Raw genomic sequence first — 19095 nt, 5'->3', positions numbered from 1 at the left:
TGTGCGAATGGACAGAGAAAATTCTCAAAAATCAACTAGTAAATGATTATTTACTTCCCTTCACGCCTCTTTACATGCTTGTGAACAGCACACTGAACCTACTGTTAGAAAACAGAAAGCCTAAGGTATAAGGGTACTATTGCACATCATCCAACTTAAAGGAGTAGTGTCAAATGAAAATACAGACTGAATTCCATACTTCCTATTTTCTAGTCCCTATTGTAGTCACCAGGCTGCACTTAATTTCATATTGTCTCTGAGCAAAATAATGTGTGGAGAGGAAGCCCAACAAGGCAGCATGCTCACACTAAGTTCCAGCAAAGAGGCTGGCTATTCCAAATTACACTTTTGAGGATAGACGTTCTAAGGCTGCTTTAGCAAAGAGAGACCCCCAGACACGATTTTAAAGACTGGGTCCAAGTCTCAGGTAGGAAAATACTCTGTCAGAGAGAAACAGGCATTATTCATTTTCATGAAAGAGTGACTGGAAGAGGAAGTTTTGGGGTTCCAACATATAGATTTATTCATTACTAACTTGTCCTGCACATAAATAATAGCTAACTGAACTAATAGGGAAATTATCACTAACGTTTGTAATTTTCAGTTCAATTTCAGCATGAATGTTTATATTCAATTTTATGCATTATTACAAATTAGCAAAATTAATTATTCATACACACACCAATAATTAATTAAGAGATATATCATTGACAGAAATCACTGCTTCTTAATCCTTAACAAAAAAATTGTACCCACTCCCAGGAGTAGTACTTCTGGACTGTAGAAGCTGTCCCAGAGGATGAAAAACCTTATTTTTAGGCATGCAGAGTATGTCATATAAGTGGAAATGGCTGTCCAAATACTCCTAAGAAGAACTTTTGGATGGATCCCATCTGATGCTATAGACTTGTCTCTGTCCAAGTGGAGCAGGAGGTACCTAACCATTTCTCATTGGACCATGGTGACTTCATTCTGCTCCCCATCCCTATCTCCAGCTCAGAGGTATTCTGAGTATTCTGACAATACCTGGTTTTACAACTAAAGATGGAGGCCATACCAGGGGAGGAAGCTTTCTCTTCACATCTTTAACCCCTGCAGGCCCCAGGGAGGCATCAGAATTTCCCAAGTGGGTCCAGTCTGCATATTGAGCCTTCTGTCAGCTGCTGATGGGACCCTCTTATTAAAATGACCAGTTGTTTTTTTATTTATGGAAGCAGTTTTGATGCAGGGCACAGGTCAACTTAACCTTTGTGACATCTTCATGCTAGATGAACCATTATCCTTGTTGTTGCTTGGTACCACTTGCAGATCCTTATTGTATAAGGGCACCTGGGAAGCTGAGGCGGTCCCAGAGGAGATGTGCTTGTCGTACCAGCGAAGAAACTTGTCACCTTTGCCCCCTATCCCCTGGGGCATTCTGTTTTCCCAGGCAGAGAAAGGACAGGGAACCAGCGGGTCTGCCTGTTGGGCCTGTCTCAGAGAAGACAGGGTGCAATTTCAGTAGTCTCTCTCTTGCTCTCCTTGATACACCTCAGCCTATCCACCTCCTCCTGGAGCTCTGTCACTAATCTAAGGAGTTCCTCTGCCTGGGTGCACCTCCCACAGCTGTGCTTGCTGCTGCCTGGTACTGGTATAAGAGTAGGGCACACACTACAGCCTGCAGAGGTATGGATGCAGATGGATATGGTAGAATCAAACAGACTGAGAATTCAAGCCTGAATCCCTTCAAATTGCAGAAATTGGCAGCATGTTAGAAAAATACTTGTAAAAATCAAAAGAAAGATCATTTTGACTACAGAACTGTTGTTCTTAAATATTTGGGCTGCAGCATGCATAACAGTAAACCAGCTCCTGGCTTGATTATATTAGGCACTTTATAAACATTCAATTAGAGGCAGTCCCTGCCCCAAAAAGGTACATTCCAGTACATTGGAAAACGTCAGTGATATCCAGAGGTTAACAGAAATGGAAGAAAGCACTAGTATCCTTACACAGGAATAAAGCAGACCATTTAGAAATCCTGGTACAGTACAGCTACATAACCTAGATGAAGGAAAGATGCATAATACCCAAAGTATTCCAATTTAGGAAACATTCTAGGCTGTTGCCTCTTAGTCTGGAAGTCTGCTCTAAGACATGGATCTTCACAATAACAGCAAAGTGAACAACTGGTTTGCTTCTCAGCTAAAGATACTTTTCTGCTCCCTAAAGGGTTTTGAGAGGATTTACCTCCCTCAGTGGTACATATTTATTTTTGGTCATTTAGACTACTGTAACATTCTCTTAAGCAGCAAAAAACTCCAGCCCAATAAATTTACTCTGTTGCTTGGTAGTTTTGATGTTTTCTACTTTAATGATATAAACTGGAAGATTTTGCTTCTGATTTAGAATACACTTTTCCAAGAAATCCTCCAGCTTAAATAATTGCTCAATTGAAGTATATAATGAAGTATTTTTCGTTCAAACATACGTTATTTTGTACTGCTATAGCTTTTCCAAACAAATATTTTCTGAAGTTCATCATAACTTTCTTAAATAAAAGAGACTTTTACCATGATAGCAGATTAAATATCTGATTTAAAAGCTCAGTATTTGAGTTCGTTCTGTTTTTACCATTCAAAGCCAAAGATAATTATGAAATTTGAAAGCACCATAGTGCTGTTTATTAAAGCCTGTTAACAATGAGACAATATAAAATACCAATTCATTCACTTCAGTGAATGTTAATCCACCCTATTTTTAATTTCTGATAAATTTTATTGGAAATTCATGTAAATTGATGTAAATTTAATGTTTCTTTTGTTAATTTCCATTAAGAGCAGAATCTTAAGATATATGCCACTTTTTTGCTATCCATTTAGCTAATGTTTGCATATAAAGCAATAGAAATAATTATTTTAAAACATTCAAGTCTTTTTCTTGAGTAACACTTCTAACATCTCAAAGAAAAGACCTAGAAGTTATATAAGTTTATATATATTTTTTTTTTTTAATTTTTTTTTTTTTTTTATGTGGCAGTTTGGAAAATCCTATCTCAGTCCCAGATATTGTCTATAATAGAAGCCAGAGTTCTCATCTGATAGATGATATTGATAGATTTTACAAGCCAGGAAATACGACAGCATTTCTCCCAGTACCCAGTGTATCTTTTTCATGACACAATGTATTTCCACAGAAGAGATCCAATCAGAACATGCTCTCCCAGACAGCACATTGATATCCTGAGCTTTAGAGAATCAAGTCAGTTTCCCTAAACTTCCATCTCTTCTCTAAATACTAACTTTAGATTTTGGTAGTTATATAAAAAGTTATGTTGATAATTTAATTCTCTTCAACTTCTTTTTCAAGTACACCTGTGAATCTATGCTTAGAATTGAACCAACAGTTTCCATTTTCTATTTAGGTCTCACAACCCAACACTAAAACCAATTTAGTTTGCATTCATATCTCTCACTCAATTGGCAAATGAGGCAACAGTTTTAGAAAATTCTTTGCCTGAAGCAGAACAAGATACATAGAATATCCTGTGGGGTAACAAGCACTCAGGATAAAAATGCTTGACTGTTGTGATCTACTTAATCTTGTTGATCAAGGTCTTCTTTTAAATTCACGGAGCCAGGTTTAAAGAACTCCTAACGTGAAGGATTCTCACAATGCAATTGATTAAAGTGATACATACTTCTCTTAGAAAATTTTGTCCAAAATTTCCGAAGTGTATAATAATTAACTACCTGCACTTATATAATAGTATTATGCTAAATTTACAGAACAGTAATGAAGGCTGTTACCAAACAAAGTGTTTCAATCAAGAGTGAATAAAAACCAGAACAAGAACCTTGTGTTCTGTGCTTTTTAGAAGTCCAGTAAGAGCCTGATCCAAATAACAGTATAGATGTTACAAATTTCTTTCTGTACAACTGGAAGAGTGATGTGTTACAGTGAAATGATGGGAAGGAGGAATAGGGGGCAAGGCATGCAAACCTTATGCCAATTTTGTCATCAAAGACCTTTTTTTATAAAGCCAAAGTCTAAGGCACAGAAAAGGCTGATACATAACTGAAACATTGATGCTTGCAAGAAACATGATCTAGCAGAATGTGGAAGAGAAAGTCAGTGGCTTTTTTCAGCTTGAGTTGTGCTTGTAATTGTAGCATTTTACTAGATCAGCTCCTATAAAGCTTGAATTCTATTAACATTTTTGGACCTGGTTTAATTATACAGTATAAAGAACACTTAGAGGAGAGTCCCAAAAACCTGCTCAGTGACTATGCCAGTCTACAGTTTCCATCCATTCCTAGATGTACGTTCATTCCTCTGTGCTAAGATACTAAAACTGCACTGAGTACCCACCCTCCTGATGAAAACAGGTCTCTTACCAATGAAATGTGATGCCATTTATAAAAAAGGTCTGCAGAATCAAAGACCAGTAGTACTGGCATCTGTACTGCAAAACTTAATATAGCATTCTAAATGTGCTGTCTATGTTTGAAGAAGAATAATGTGGACAAGAAAAACCTGATAATAAAGTTTTCTTAGACTTTCAAAAGGTATTTGATAAAGTCCATCACTGAGCTGCTGTGGCTTCCATATAAATAAATAATGACTTAGAAACTTAGGGCAACAGTAAACGATCACAGAGGAGGAGTATCACTAGTAGGGGCTAGAAAGAATCTGTGCTGAAGTTCATGTTTTCCACTAGATCCATAGGTGATTGGGAAGAGATTTTACTGGTGATAACAAAGATTTCTGATGATACCAAGTTATTCCAGATGCCAAAGACAAGGACTGACTCTAAACAACTTCAAAAGGACTTTAGAGTACAGAACAACTGGGTGATAAAATTGCAGATGAAATCGATTACTACTAAATGCTATATATATTAATAAATTTATGAATTCAGGAGAGACTAGCTCTAACTCCAACTTTGAAAGTCAGAGATGTTAATTGCAGATTTCACTTTCCAAACATGGACAAGATTTATCTTTATTGAGTAAGAAACACAGTTTCTCCTCACAGACAAGAGTAAATAGCAGTAATAAAGAATCTACTTCCTATACCATTTGAAAATACCTGAAATGACCAGTTTTGAGCAGAAGACTAACATAAATCTAATTGCAACTACTCGTACTGGTTGATGAAACCTCCAGGGGAAATGCTTTAGTATTTGAATATCACAACAATTTAAAAAAAAAAAAAATTCAGAGACCTTTGCTTTCTTTAAAAGCATTTTAAGTCTATAAAAGCAAGCTTGTTTTCTTTTATCTTTCAGTCTGTGATCTTAATAAACAGAACTGGTTCTCAAGAGCAACAGTCAGCCAGGAGGAAAATTACAATTACATTAGAGTTTTAACTTTCTATCGGTGATAGAAATCAACTTACACGATTTGCAGCAAGAAAATGACTACAGACCAGAAAAACAAATTTATTCCATAAAACATTGCAACACTTTGTGAAAGGAAGTATTTAACAGTCATTAAATACTCCTAAATACAGTGAAGATATGTGAGAAATACAACTGTGCTTAGAACGACTGCTAGCAACACATTCAACTTTACATATCTAAATGTAAAAGTGATACTGATTTGACATTAAATGGGAATTAACTACACTGTAGTCCAAGACAACATTTTACATACAAATAGAATGTGAACAATAAGAAAACAGAAATCAGTTTAATTTGGAAATTTATTAAACATTAAAAAGGACTCTGTAGGTGACACTGAATGAGGAATACTGTATTCATTTCTCTAGATCTGAGTCACAAAAAAATCTGTTTCCTTAATGAAACATTTTCAACAAAGTTTAAGGTTTCCTTGATTTACTGTATCACAGAAGTTACTTTTAACAGCATGGTAAAAGCCTCAAAAACAAAAACTTCAGTGTTCCGTAGGATGGAGATTATTCCTTTTGGGCTCAACCAGAAGAGCTAGTCTGCTGACTGGAACTGTGTAGAAACAATACTTCCTTCTAAGTTACAAGTGCAAAGATGCGAGCTTTTCTGGCTTTTAGGACTAAATTCAGATTATCTACATATCTGTTTTAGGATTCACAGCACAGAAGAGAAAAGATTCTGGCAAGTGGGTGATCCAAGATACTTAAGTGTTTAATTTCACATTATTATCTTCATTAGCAAAGCTATATGAAGATCTTCCTATTGATCATTTCTACCCATTCATGTCTGTGCTATCATGTACTGTTCCTTCATTTGTGCATTTATAAACTAGATCATTGAAATGATCTGACTTTCAAAGTAATGCCACTCTGGAAATATTTTGGATTTGTTTTAGATTTGGGTTCTATGGCTTTTTTTTTTTTTTTTTTTAAATACATCTAGATGAGAGATTCACTGAATTGCTCCACAAATAATTGCACTAGCAAAAGTCAGAGTGTGGGAGCTGGAACAATTGGTGACTTTATGTATGAAAGGGTTGAAAACTCCTACAACTACATTGCCAGCAAAGGGAATGTGAATGATAGCATGCTCGCTGCCTCTGAAAGGAGAGGAGGTGCCTCCACACTGTGTTGCATGTCCCTGATGTTACTGCTAGAAATAATAGACAAAGGTGTAGAAACTTCTGGCTCCCTCAGTGTCTATGTCTGCACGTGTGTCTCATGCAGAGAACATCGGGGAGCCTTGCGGTCAGGAATCTGGGACAAGCCTAACGAAAGCAAGCAAAAGGACTTCTGGCTTTTCTGATCTGACATTAATTATGGCAAATGTAATATTAAAAGCAATAATTTGCCCCAAAAATGAGTATCAAAAGGAATTTTACATTCCTATAACGACCATACAGAAAAACATGGAAATGCTAGACAGATTCCTCAGTTTCCTAAAAATAAGGGAACTCTCATGTAACCTACAGATATCTTTGCTTGCTCCCCCAGTGGGCTGTGTCTGGGTTCTGTTCAGCTCTCTGCCACCAATGCAGCCTGTGATGTGGGGTAAAATTAGCCTCCTTCTTCTGCTTTTTTATCTGTCAGCAATATGAAAATAACAATAGGAAACTTTTTGGAAAAGCAGATCTTTGGCTTGTGTTGTGCCTCAGAACTTTCATGATACTGCTGCAAAGTACTTTGCTACTTGCTATATTTCTCAGTTCATATTTCTTTGCTGAGGTTATATAACTAAATAACTTAGACAATGGGTTTGCCTACATCTTCTGTGAAAGGGAGCAAAAAGCCCTATGCCTTAAGTAATTCTATTTTCTGGTATTGTATTTTATTTATTTTTAGTAGGATTCCTTACAAGTTTGACATATTCAGGTAATTTGTTACTTCTAAGTTTTATGTCATGCAATGACTATATTTATAAACTATTTTATATTTTTACAGTGCAAGATACAATATATTTTTAATTTATATTTTGAGAAATCAAAATATATTTTGAAAATTTTTCTCTCTGAGAAATTAATGCATCCAGCCTGAGGGATTTTTTTCTTCCTCTGAATTTCCAGTAAAAATATTCTTTCCAGTGTGACAAACAACAAAAAAAGAGAATTATTTTGCAACTAAAGATCATTCTTTATTATTTTGATCATATTTCAGGTATTTTAGAAGAGAAACCAGGCCTGTAAATTTCAATTGTCTTTTTTTAGTTTAACCAGAAAAAAAATTGTTGAAAGGATTTGGGCTTACAATAACCCAGAGATGGATTAAATAATATAATTTTCATCTTTAATGATATAGTGTTTAAATGTCTGAACTTTAAGTAAGGATGGCTGGAAGACAAATTTCTCCTTAAATCATTAAAATATAATACAGAATTTTAATATTTAATTTAAAATGTTTTTAGAGAACATTTAGATCTTTACTAATATATTCCTTTGATGAACATGCAGGAGAGAAAACTGCTCTTAAAAGCATTCTATCTGTAGAGTTGTTTTTCTGTCTTTCTTTTAGCCTTTTCCCTTCAATCATATATATTACCTTGGCTAACAATCAATTGATTCACTCTTTCACAGTCGAAATATGGTAGTGGTATAGAACAAGACTGGTTAATCAGAAATAACTCACCCAGTGGGACACTTTAGAGACAGTAATCTCTGTAAAACATAGCTGAGTTTATTGTGGATGCAGCTGAGTCACAGAAATGTATAGCTATGGCTATGCTGCTGTATTACACAGTCATACCAAATTTAAAACCCCTTAAAAGTATACATTTTCAAACTCCTGGAGATGGTGGTGTCTTTTAATATTAGTATGGCTTCAAGTAGGAAGAAGCCTTTATCACTGATAATACTTAGACTCTTCACATATTAAAGCTGATACAGAAGCCTTTTTAAAATAAAAAATAAGCACTTTAGCATAAAATAAAGCAGAACCAACAACTAAATTTAGCTAGCAAATTCTTGAATGTGTTCCAGCACCATAAATTATGACTTAAGACTACATATCAAACCCACAGAAATACCCTTACCTAGCAGTCTCCTCCTAATTCTAAATGCTGTGTAACAGCTAAAACTTCCAGGTAATTATATCTAAGCTAGATTCTGGTCTCAGCAAAACTTTTAAATCCTAACTGAATAGATGCTGTCATAAACTTGCAGTCTTTTCTGAAGAAATTATTTCAGCTTTCAAAAAAAATGATACTACTGTAGATATATTTGGGTGTCATTGGAAATACGATTCGAAAGAAATTATATCATTCCTCTCTTTATGTGTTTCCCTTATAGAGAGAAAAAATGGTAACATTGTTTTCATAACCTTTCTCAAGCATCACAGAGTAAACATTCTGAATATTATATATTCCTTTTGGCATTTTCAAAACTACAGTAATATAGACATAGTGACATCTATAATCAATCTTTTTAAATTGATAAAAAATTGAATGAAAAAACCACAATTCTGACCCTTCCCACACTATTGTTTCAGTATTATCAGGCTCCAAACTACATTCACTTTCCCTTTTACAAAACTGTATTTAAAGCTGAACTGTCTCATGGACAGGACAAAGGACAGCAATGATATCATTAATGATTAAAAGAGAAACCAAATTTAACAAACACGAGCCCCTATCAGTATAGGCGTACCATGTAGATTTAAGAATCACAGTAACTAATTAGAGAAGGATGATGGCTCAGAATAATAGCTCTTCAAGGTACTGACCTAAAGAAACAGGAAGGGACAAAGAAATACATCTGAAAGACTAGGTGGTTCAAGAAACTAAAGTTTTAGTTTTAGTGGTAGTACACTTGAAGTTTAGCAGTATTGCATTTGTGTTAAAATAATTTATTACTTCTTAAAATTTTTTTCTACAAAAAATCTATGTTTAAATATACAAAACCTTCAAAAGTAATATTTTTAAAGTGCCATCTGTTGATTTCTCCTGTCATTTTAGATGAACTGGTCTGTACAGTAGAGGATTTACATAATAAATATACAAAACCAGCTAAGAAAATGTCACTTCACATTTCCAAAGACCAAGAGCCACCTTGTAATAAGGAAAACACTAACCAGAGAGTCTATTCTTCTGAAATACTGCACTTATCAGGGTATTGAGGGCATAAGCTTTCTGGCCTTATATCTTAAAATTTACTCACATTTGCAATAATCTTCATGTGATGTTCAGGCTGTCATGTCTTACAGCTCAATTAGCAACTTTTCAAAAATTTAGATCATATAAATACAAATTACGGATTTTTCTCCTACATGTTTACCTACCTTTTATTGGGATAATGAGCTGAGGAACAACAGGAAGAATCTTGTTTCCACCATGCTCCAGCATGTCATGGACTCCTTGACGAGCAAAAAACTCATATGGAAATTCTGTTTCACGAAGCCCATCAAAGAACAAAGGCAGAAAGTAATGATAGTCCAGATTTTCAATCTCCGCCTGAAAATACAAAATAAATAAACAGATAAATGCAATTTTTCAGTACTAATACAATGTGATCAGGCCAACAGATAATTCATGCCACATATAGAGGCATGTTTAGTAAATAATAATTCATTTTTTATCACTGCAGAATATATTGAATCCCAAATATGGTTTATGACAACATATACTAAAATACAGAAATATTAGATCTAAATAAGAGAATAAAATTAATATATTCCCATATGTTTTTGATAAGACAGTACCAGATTCTGATATTCTTGCTTACACACTTTACTTTGCAATAGGAATCAAACCAGTAATTTTAAGAACAATACTCTGCCCATTTAAAAACTTGGACACTGAAAACAACAAATAAGAGACAGAATCCTGTAAGCAACAAAATATCCAGTACAGGACAAATATCGATATTTGTACATAATTCCTTAATTTTTAGAACATTGACCTAATTTATTTCCTATAATTTCAAGAGCATAATTATAAAGAAATTCCATGGTTCTCTACTGTGAAAAAAAGGTAGAGAAACTATGTACCTATTTTTAATAGTAATCTCCTTCCAATCCTAAAATACAAAGTATACTAAACTTAGCACACTATGGAGGGATTTTGCACTCTAGTTCTCTTCCCTTTTCCTCCTTTTACCCATTAGGACTCTACCACAGACACTCAGGCTAGCCAGGGAGAATCAGAAGTGTGTTTATGGCCTGTCAAAACTCTGAATACAGCTGAGAAGTGACTCAACAACAATGCATTTTCTCTGAACAGAATAAGATCCTTAAAAACACTTGGAGACAAATCCATCTCCTTATGAATGCACTTCCATCTTTAAAACAGTGCTTAGCTGCTACCCTGTTTTTCCAGTGAGATTAGGTAATATCCAGGTAAGTTTCTTCATACGTAACAAGCTTTGTCACATAGACCAAACTGAAGCTCCAAATTTGTCAGGTTAAGCAAAAAAAAACCAAAACCACCCATTGATTTCAGAACAGAAATCACATTCTCATTTGAACTGTGGAAGTCTGAACTAAAGCAGCCAAGAACTGAACTTTACAGTTCTTGGGTAAATCCCACAGTCAGGAAGTAGCACACAGACATTCTCTGTTTGAGGCCATGGTTCATTTTCCTCCTTGCTTGACTCTGAGTAGATCTGAGTCCTGGTCTTGCACACCTTAGCTACTGACTTCAATTTTTTATGTTGAAACAGATCAATCCGTGATAAATCAAAATTAACTGGAACTGATACTTGAAAGTAAGTATTATACATTTGCTGTGAGCATCTCACTATTGGCAGACATAGTGCCAATGACATACTAACATAGTCTCACATGCACTGATTGTTAATCCCTCATGGGAGATTAAAAGGGCAATTGCATAATACCTATTCACCAATGTGAATGAAGTCAAGTCCCAGCAGTGGATCATGCAGGAGAAGGAACAAAGGAAACCCGTATTTCCTGTTTTCTCAACATCATATATTATTTGCTTGTCTATAATTTTTTTCTCATTGGCCTTCACAAGAAAAAATGTCTTTATCAGATGCCTTTGGAGTTAGTATGAACCCAGGGAAACGGCCACAAGTTGCTCCAGGGAAGGTTTAGATTAGTTATTATGAAAAATTTCTTCACAGAAAGGGTTGTAAAGTACTGGAACAGACTGTCCAAGGAAGTGGGGGAGTTGTCATCCACTGAAGTTTTCAGAAAATGTGTGGCTATAGCACTTGAGAACATGGTTTAGTGGTGAACATGGTGGTGGTGCTGGGTTGACAGCTGAACTTTAGAGTCTTTTCCAACCTTAATGAGCCTATGATTATATAATTCTATAAATATGCCAGGGTCAATTTGTGAGAAAGTTCAAAAATAACAAAAGATATAACAAAAAAAATTAAATAATATGATTATTAAGAAATAAAACAACAAGAATTAATAGACATTTAAATTCCTAAATGGATGGGGTTTGTATTTCTTGAGGACATTCAGCATGCTAGTAGCAATACTTGTGAGATGACAAAAGAAGTCTCCCCCAAAGGTCTCTGAGAACAGAAGACAGCATTACAGCAATTACAAAATTCTGGTGACAAGCCTAAAACAGAGGTCAAATTTTTCATTACAGAAGGAAAGCTCTATCAGGTAAGAAGAGACCAGGAGGTCAAAAAATCATTGACAAAAAAGCAGGACCAAGAAGAAGCAATTTTTTTCATGTTCTCTGTCAACAGGACAATAAAACTTCCTTTAATATTTCTTTTTAATGCTTAATTTGTAATTTATAATATTATTAGATTTTTGTTATTTAATGTTCTAGTTTCAGAAAATCAAAACCAAAACCTTTCACAGCTACTTGTGTCTGGCAAAAGCTTTAGATGTTGAAGAGAGATACAATTAATAATATGTGGGCTTGTTTTTTTAAATGAGAGGTGTTTCAAAAGGCAAAACACCTTTACCACACTATGTCTTATTGAGATGGGGTTTGGAATGTATTCCTTAAATGGGCATTTGACAATCCTTTCAAAATTACAAACTATTTCTGTGGTAAAAAATATCCTTAATACATATCAACATTAGGTTACTGATTCAGGATTTGGAACTATTTTCCTCCAAACACACACAGTAGAATGTCTAATTTTTTTTCTACCACTCTTCATTAATATCTCATCTAACTGCATCTACCAGTTATTGTTCTCAAAGATTTGATACTTCTGATACTCCATGCCATTTTTTCAGCTATTTTTTGTGCTTGAAATATGCTTTTTCTTTTAAGGAAGAAGGCTTCTGTATTCAGAAGCTTGTCAATGTTTTTCAGCAATAATAACTAGTGAATAAAAGATACTATCCTTATCTATCAACTCTGTATTATGGTTACACATTACATATACATAGGAATGATATACCAACTTTAAGGTGAATATGATTTCAGGGTTTAAAAACAACTCTGATTTTTACACATAGCACAAAAGATTTATTGAGAAGAATCTTTTACTAAATATACATATGACAAGCTGTAGATTATAAAGTATTTGTGTGTACTCGTCTCTTCTCAATTAGTTTCAAATCCCTAAGTGGTTGGCAACTGGCACGATTCTGAAAAGGATTCTGATTTCTAACTTATTTCTTGAAGTGTCAGCTGTCCAAGCACACAGACAATTTTTACTTAGCTTTTTTTGCTCTATAATAACTCCCACAATATGGAAGCCAGAAATATTTTGTCTTACATTCTATGGTGTGAAACCCTTTCCTTCTGTGTTTACTATTTAGCTTTTAAAAGTGACTATTATACAGCTGTTCAGAGAAAAATGTGATTTTTCTGTTCACGCCTACAAAATCCTTTTGTTTTTTATATCCACCCACAAAAAATGCTGATTAATGCTCAAATTCTTGGCAAAACTTGTCCACATCTGACAATAATGCTGCAGATATGGATTTTAAGAAGAAATCTCACAATAATTATTATGAACCTCTGTTCATAATAGTTCAAACTAGCAGTTTGTGAATTTTGCAGACATAGCCCCCGAACTTTCAGTAAATAGGCACTAATAAAAATTAATATATAATATATGATTAAGTAACAAAAGCAACCATAGTATGAGTAAAATCTGTTTCTCAAAACTTCCAGGCTCCTTATGTTCTAAAAGCTCCCTAGGTGAAACATAATATACACTTAGTAAGTGTAGTTTTATCATTACATACAACTAATGTACAAGATGGAAGGAAACTAATGGCAGTATCAAAGTCACTTTGTCCAGGAGAAAATCTGTTCTTATGAAGTAGCCCAAAGTGAGTGGCAAGTCTGCTGAGACAAGGAAAAATCAGATAAAGATTCTATGCTGACAATAGAAAAATTAGCTTTGTGGCTAATCTGTCTGATAGACAAAAAAACCAAACTATTTGAGAAAAGATATAGAAGAACTTTGACAATAATGGTATCATTGATCTTCCTTAAAGGATCTTATTTAAAATAATCTAGTAAACTATAAGACAAACTCAAATTTTAGAAGGTAGTGTTTAAGCCACATAATTTTCCATCTCATTTCACACAACTGGTTACATAATACTGCGTCTTTGCTCTGATTATCCAAAAATTGGATTTGATCTCCCAGAAACATTATATATAACTGTGTATGTACTCATTTAATATCTTTGTCTAAGGCATTAAAATTAAGTATAGTGAAAGAAATTCTGGAATTCTTGGGTTGATAAGGACAAATGGGAGTTTTTTGTAAGGATTTTTTGGTAAAATAATAGAAAGATTTACTTTCATTTCTGTTTTGTAGTTTAATGAAAGGAGAAAAACAGAAACATTTTTGAGCAGTCTCAGTTTTGAACTTCCTTTACACTTTTTCTTCCAAGATTTCTTTCAACCTTTCTTTTTTTCTTCCAATAGCCTGTACAAATAGTCAAGATGAAGCCTATGTGTTTCACAGCTCTTGGTTTCTTGCTTTTAATATATTTGATGCATAATGGCCTGTTAGTTTTAATCTTCATTATGGACCGAGTAATGCTCACTAGTATTTTCCAGACTTGACTAGATGGATTTTTCAATATGGTAATTTTGCTTATGGCTCAAAACACAATTTTGTCCCTACAAGTTTTCTAGCAAGAAAATATTCTCCTTTTAGTCTGCTGTATTTCACCTTCCAGTAGGGTCATACTACAAAGATTTCCTATTGAAAGAGCTTTAGTCTAAGTTATTACCTGTGTCTTATTAAAAAAAAAAAAAAAAAGACAGTTCTGCCTGTATTTTCCATTCTGCAATGAAATGCTAAAATACTTATCTTAAAAAAAGTGGAAAATTATCAGACTTGAAGAGAAACAGATAATGGCAAGGGACCTAACAGAAATCTTTTAACTCAGACTGTATTTAGAGCCTTTTTAACATATTCTGTAGATATTTAACTTCCCACAAGAAGTTAAATAACAAAAGAAAATATTTGCCTCCTATGGATAAATTAAGAGAAGAAATAATAAGAAATGTTATTGGAGTGTTACTATACTGGCTATCTGAATTCAGCTTTGAAATAACTCCTCATGTAAAAATTAAACCCAAACCCTCAAAATCTAAAAATACAGAAATGTCAATACATAATAATTTTGAACGTACTGCATTTCCTGCTACCTCCATGATAGTTACAAAAGTAACAGTTACTTGGGAAGACAAACCCCATCACTCCAAATGTCCCACCCCCCTCTTCCTCCTTCTTCCCTCCCCCCCCCCCACTTTATATGCTGAGCACGATGCCACATGGTCTGGAATGTCCCTGTGGTCAGTTGGGGTCACCTGTCCTGGCTGTGTCTCCTCCCAACCTCCCATTCACCCCAGTCCCTCACCAGCATGGTGGAAAAGCAGAAAAGGCCTTGGCTCTGTGCAAGCCCTGCTCAGCAATGACAAAAACACCTCGATATTATCAACCCTGTGCTCAGCATGAATCCAAAATACAGCCCCATACCAGCCACTGTGAAGTTAATTAACTCTACCCCAGCTGAAACCAGCATGATAGGATAACCAAAACATTTTCCTTTCAGTTGCCACAGCTGAAGATGACAATCTAATCTTACTGGGGTTACTGAGGTGAGGAAAATTAATAGTCAACAAGAAGGTCATATTATTCCCTAAATAACCAGAGGATCAATGACTGGCTCAGAAATGGAGGCTAGGAGAAGGAAGATATGAATTTGTGTAAAATCATCTCCTGTTAGAGAGAGAGTAAAAAGCCCAGCCTGAAATCTTGTCCTATAAATGTAACTTAAGAATTGATTTTTATTAAAGAAATGTGAATCTCTAAGTCGGTGAGCTATGCCATTCAGAAGATAATCTAGCACATTTCTGGGAGGAGGGGATTTTAATCCTGCATTTTCATAAATCATTTTAATTGTACTGCTGGGATTTAAATTTTTAAAATATACACCTCACTGATAATACAGAGCAGGCAAGTCTTGCCAAATATAGAGGAGGGTCAGTGTATCACCCAGGAAAAAGCAGGATGATAATAAGCCCTTGGATTATGGGATATAGGCCTTAAAGTACGATATGCAATATTGAAGTGACAGATTAACAGCAAGACTTCTGCTACAGTATAGGAGTTCATTACTGTGACACAGAAATAGTGTGACAGGAAATAGAGTTGAGCCAACTAATTAATCATTATGAGCCACCAATATGTTGCAGCTATGAAAAGGCTAAATATTATTTAAAATGTATGAGCTATTTCCAGTACAGATAGGAAAGCATTAAGGCTACTACACAAGGCAGTCATGAGACCTCACCTGTCATTATCATCAATTTGCCCTAATATAAAAAATATAGAATTTATCCTCATTGATTCCTCATTGGAAATGACAGGGACAAACTGATATATAGGAATACACTGAACTGAAAAGAAAATAAGTGCTAACTTGCTCTTATTTATTTGGATTCTGATCATATTAGATTATCTGAGTCAACTGATTTCTAAAAAAGCATGTAAAATATACCATTCTTTCAATACAGCAAATAGTTGTACACTACACTTCAAGGACTGCTTCCTTTTAATTGATGGGAAGCATTATAAATAGAAGATGAAGTACCCTGAGAAAAGGGCTCTGTAAACACGACTCTGACAAATGTAGAACATACCTGAGAATTGTTCATGTGAAGCAAACAATGGACCACATGATAACCTCAGTGGCAGACAAAAGTATTTCTGCTACTTCAGGATGTATGATTATCTAGTTACAATCCTCTTGCTCTTCAAAGGATTGCTGACACATTTTCAGACACTCAGTTGTTCTCCTTTTTCTTTACATGATTTATTAATATGTTTTATGTATTTCACAAGCACAGTAATGTAAAACTTTAGATTAAGACAGAGAAGCATTACTTCTCTACATTCTGTTAATCTCTCATATTTGCAATTTCTTAATATGAGCTTTACATGATATACAAAGATAAATTTCACAATTTAAAGCCATGTGATATTATATGTATTATATACACCTACTCTGAGAGGGGAATGGGAATTAGGGTCTCCACTGGGGTCCATGGCCCAGTGGTAGATTAAGTTCCACCCTCAGGTGCAACATCTAAGAACTCCTCCCAGATGCACTTAGGCACCAGCAAGAAGCAGAGGACAAGCTCTGGTCATTTACTACAGAACACGCAGGGGATTATCGTTGTGAAGAAGAAATGTTCAGTTTTGCAGACACTTTTTATCAGACACCAGTGGACAACTCTTCTCTGACAGGGAAAGAAAAGATGCTAAGACTGTCCCAGGCAAGGGGAGGAGGGCAGGCAGAGCCCTCTGTCTAAGGCTGAGTTTGAAGGTAGGATTATATGGAGCTGGCTGCAAGACTCTCCCACTACCTTCTGAGCAACATATGCTGATCTTCATTTATTTCCTTCGTGCAGTACGAAGTTCATTTTAAACTTCATCAGAAGAAGAGTGAACCAGTTTGTTCATCCCCACAAAACACATACAATGCAGTACGTCAGTGAAGAATTAATTTGAAATTGTCTTTTTGGAAATAAATACTCTTTTGCTTAAAGAAGGTTTGCTACCATTTTAATAAGATTAAGCCTAACACTACATGTTATTTTTAAAGAATTGTGAAGGTAAATCAGGAGAGAGTCAACTTATTGTATCCCCTTAGTGAAACCAGTGGCTAAATTATTGGGTTTTTTTATTTTTTGACATTCTTCTCCTTTCTCTTTGCCAATTATTCATGCATAGCTGTTTGCCAAATTAACTTGAAATTATTTGGTTTTAATAAAAATAACACAAAGTTAAAGAAGAGCACTGGGACAAAGGCACATATAAAAAGTGTCTGTGGGAAAAGTTAAATACAACTCTGAAGACTTACTTTCTATTAATAATTAAACTATAGCATAAAATACCACAAAACCTTCTACAATGTAATGCACAACTAGAATTGTCCATGCATCCAATTTTTTCATGTTTGACATATAAATGTAATGAAAACCTGGCAGTTTTATGGTGTTGGAAATTGTGGAAGCTTATAAAACATGTCATTAAACATTTTCATTTGTATTTTTACACACAGTTTTTAAAAAATATATAACAGAAATGACAAAACCAAATAAGAATAGTGATTTTTCTATACTAAGAGCATTCTATGATACAGTTCCTATTAGCTTCTGACTCTTGACATTTATCTCATGTATGAAAATGACACTCCTCCCCAAGAAAGAGCCATGTCTGAACATTTCCACATAACCATCCAGAATCCAGAAAGATACTATAACACAGTGGGACAATAGCCATGAATGCTGTATATCTAGGCCAGGAACTCTTGCATCTTACCAACCAAGAAGTTATGCAGTCAAATCTCCCTGAAACAAGTTGGAGAAAGCAAGACCACAACATGTCATTCTTCACTAACTTCAGACCCAGTACAGAGGAAAACCAGAATGTTCTCACTGCCTCCAAGTGTGATTGAGAAATAGCATGGACCAAGAGCAGTTTTGAAGCAGATGACTGTCTTAAAAAGATGAGGTCAACCACCAGAAATCCTTTGTCCCATGGTTTCCAAGAGTCCTGGGAGATGGCTCAGAAGTTACTTCATATTTTCAGTCATAACCTGGTGGAATGAAATACCTGAGATAATGTGCTAGCAACACTGAAAGGTCCTCAAAGGTAAACTGCAGACAGGTGAACGAAATACTAAGTGAACAAATTCTAGATATTGACAGAGCCCAGAAATGGAAGGGAATACTGCACCATCTGCTGGCTGACACCAAACACTGTGAAGGTGTTCTCTCTATTTCAAGAGCAAACAATGAAACAAAACAGGCAGGATATTACTGACAATTTCAAGGTCAGATTTTGGAACAAACTAACTGTGTTACCATAGAAAAGTTAAAATCCTCTTATGAAAATCCACGTTATTTCAAAGAAGTCAAAATTCAAGACTAGCACATAATTTTCAGAACTCATAAGCAACAGCACGACTAACAGATGTTTGCATGAACTGTATCTATGCTTAAAACCAAAACAGGGTGTGAGTCATTCTCTGAGCCTGAGGCACAGTAGTATGGAAGAGATAATTTCTGTACAGCTAAATTCTTTGATTCTTTGTACAAGACAGGGTAGTTGACTTTAAATTATATGCTGTAAATAGCCTTGGTAGTTGCTTATCCTGAATCATGGATGAGCATTATCTAGGCAAATAAACACTAGACAGAATCATAGCAGGGCCTGTGCTATCTGCATACCTCAATAGTGCTGTGTCAATGCTCAAGGCCATACTGTGGTATGAATGACCCTGCTGGTTTTC

General features: G+C 35.0%; 1 protein-coding gene across 1 annotated transcript in view; it reads right to left on the bottom strand.

Moving 5' to 3' along the window:
• PACRG (parkin coregulated) overlaps positions 1–19095 on the bottom strand; it is a 215307-nt gene that overhangs the window by 95703 nt on the left and 100509 nt on the right. Inside the window, exon 6 of the mRNA XM_039569209.1 lies at positions 9661–9832. Within this exon, the coding sequence (XP_039425143.1) occupies positions 9661–9832 (172 nt within the window). The remainder of the gene's footprint in view (positions 1–9660; positions 9833–19095) is intronic.

Source organism: Corvus cornix, chromosome 3 (assembly GCF_000738735.6).
Source record: "Corvus cornix cornix isolate S_Up_H32 chromosome 3, ASM73873v5, whole genome shotgun sequence".
Taxonomy (NCBI): Eukaryota; Metazoa; Chordata; class Aves; order Passeriformes; family Corvidae; genus Corvus; species Corvus cornix.
The sequence above is the reverse complement of the archived record's forward strand: the minus strand, read 5'-3'. Positions and strand labels throughout refer to the sequence as shown.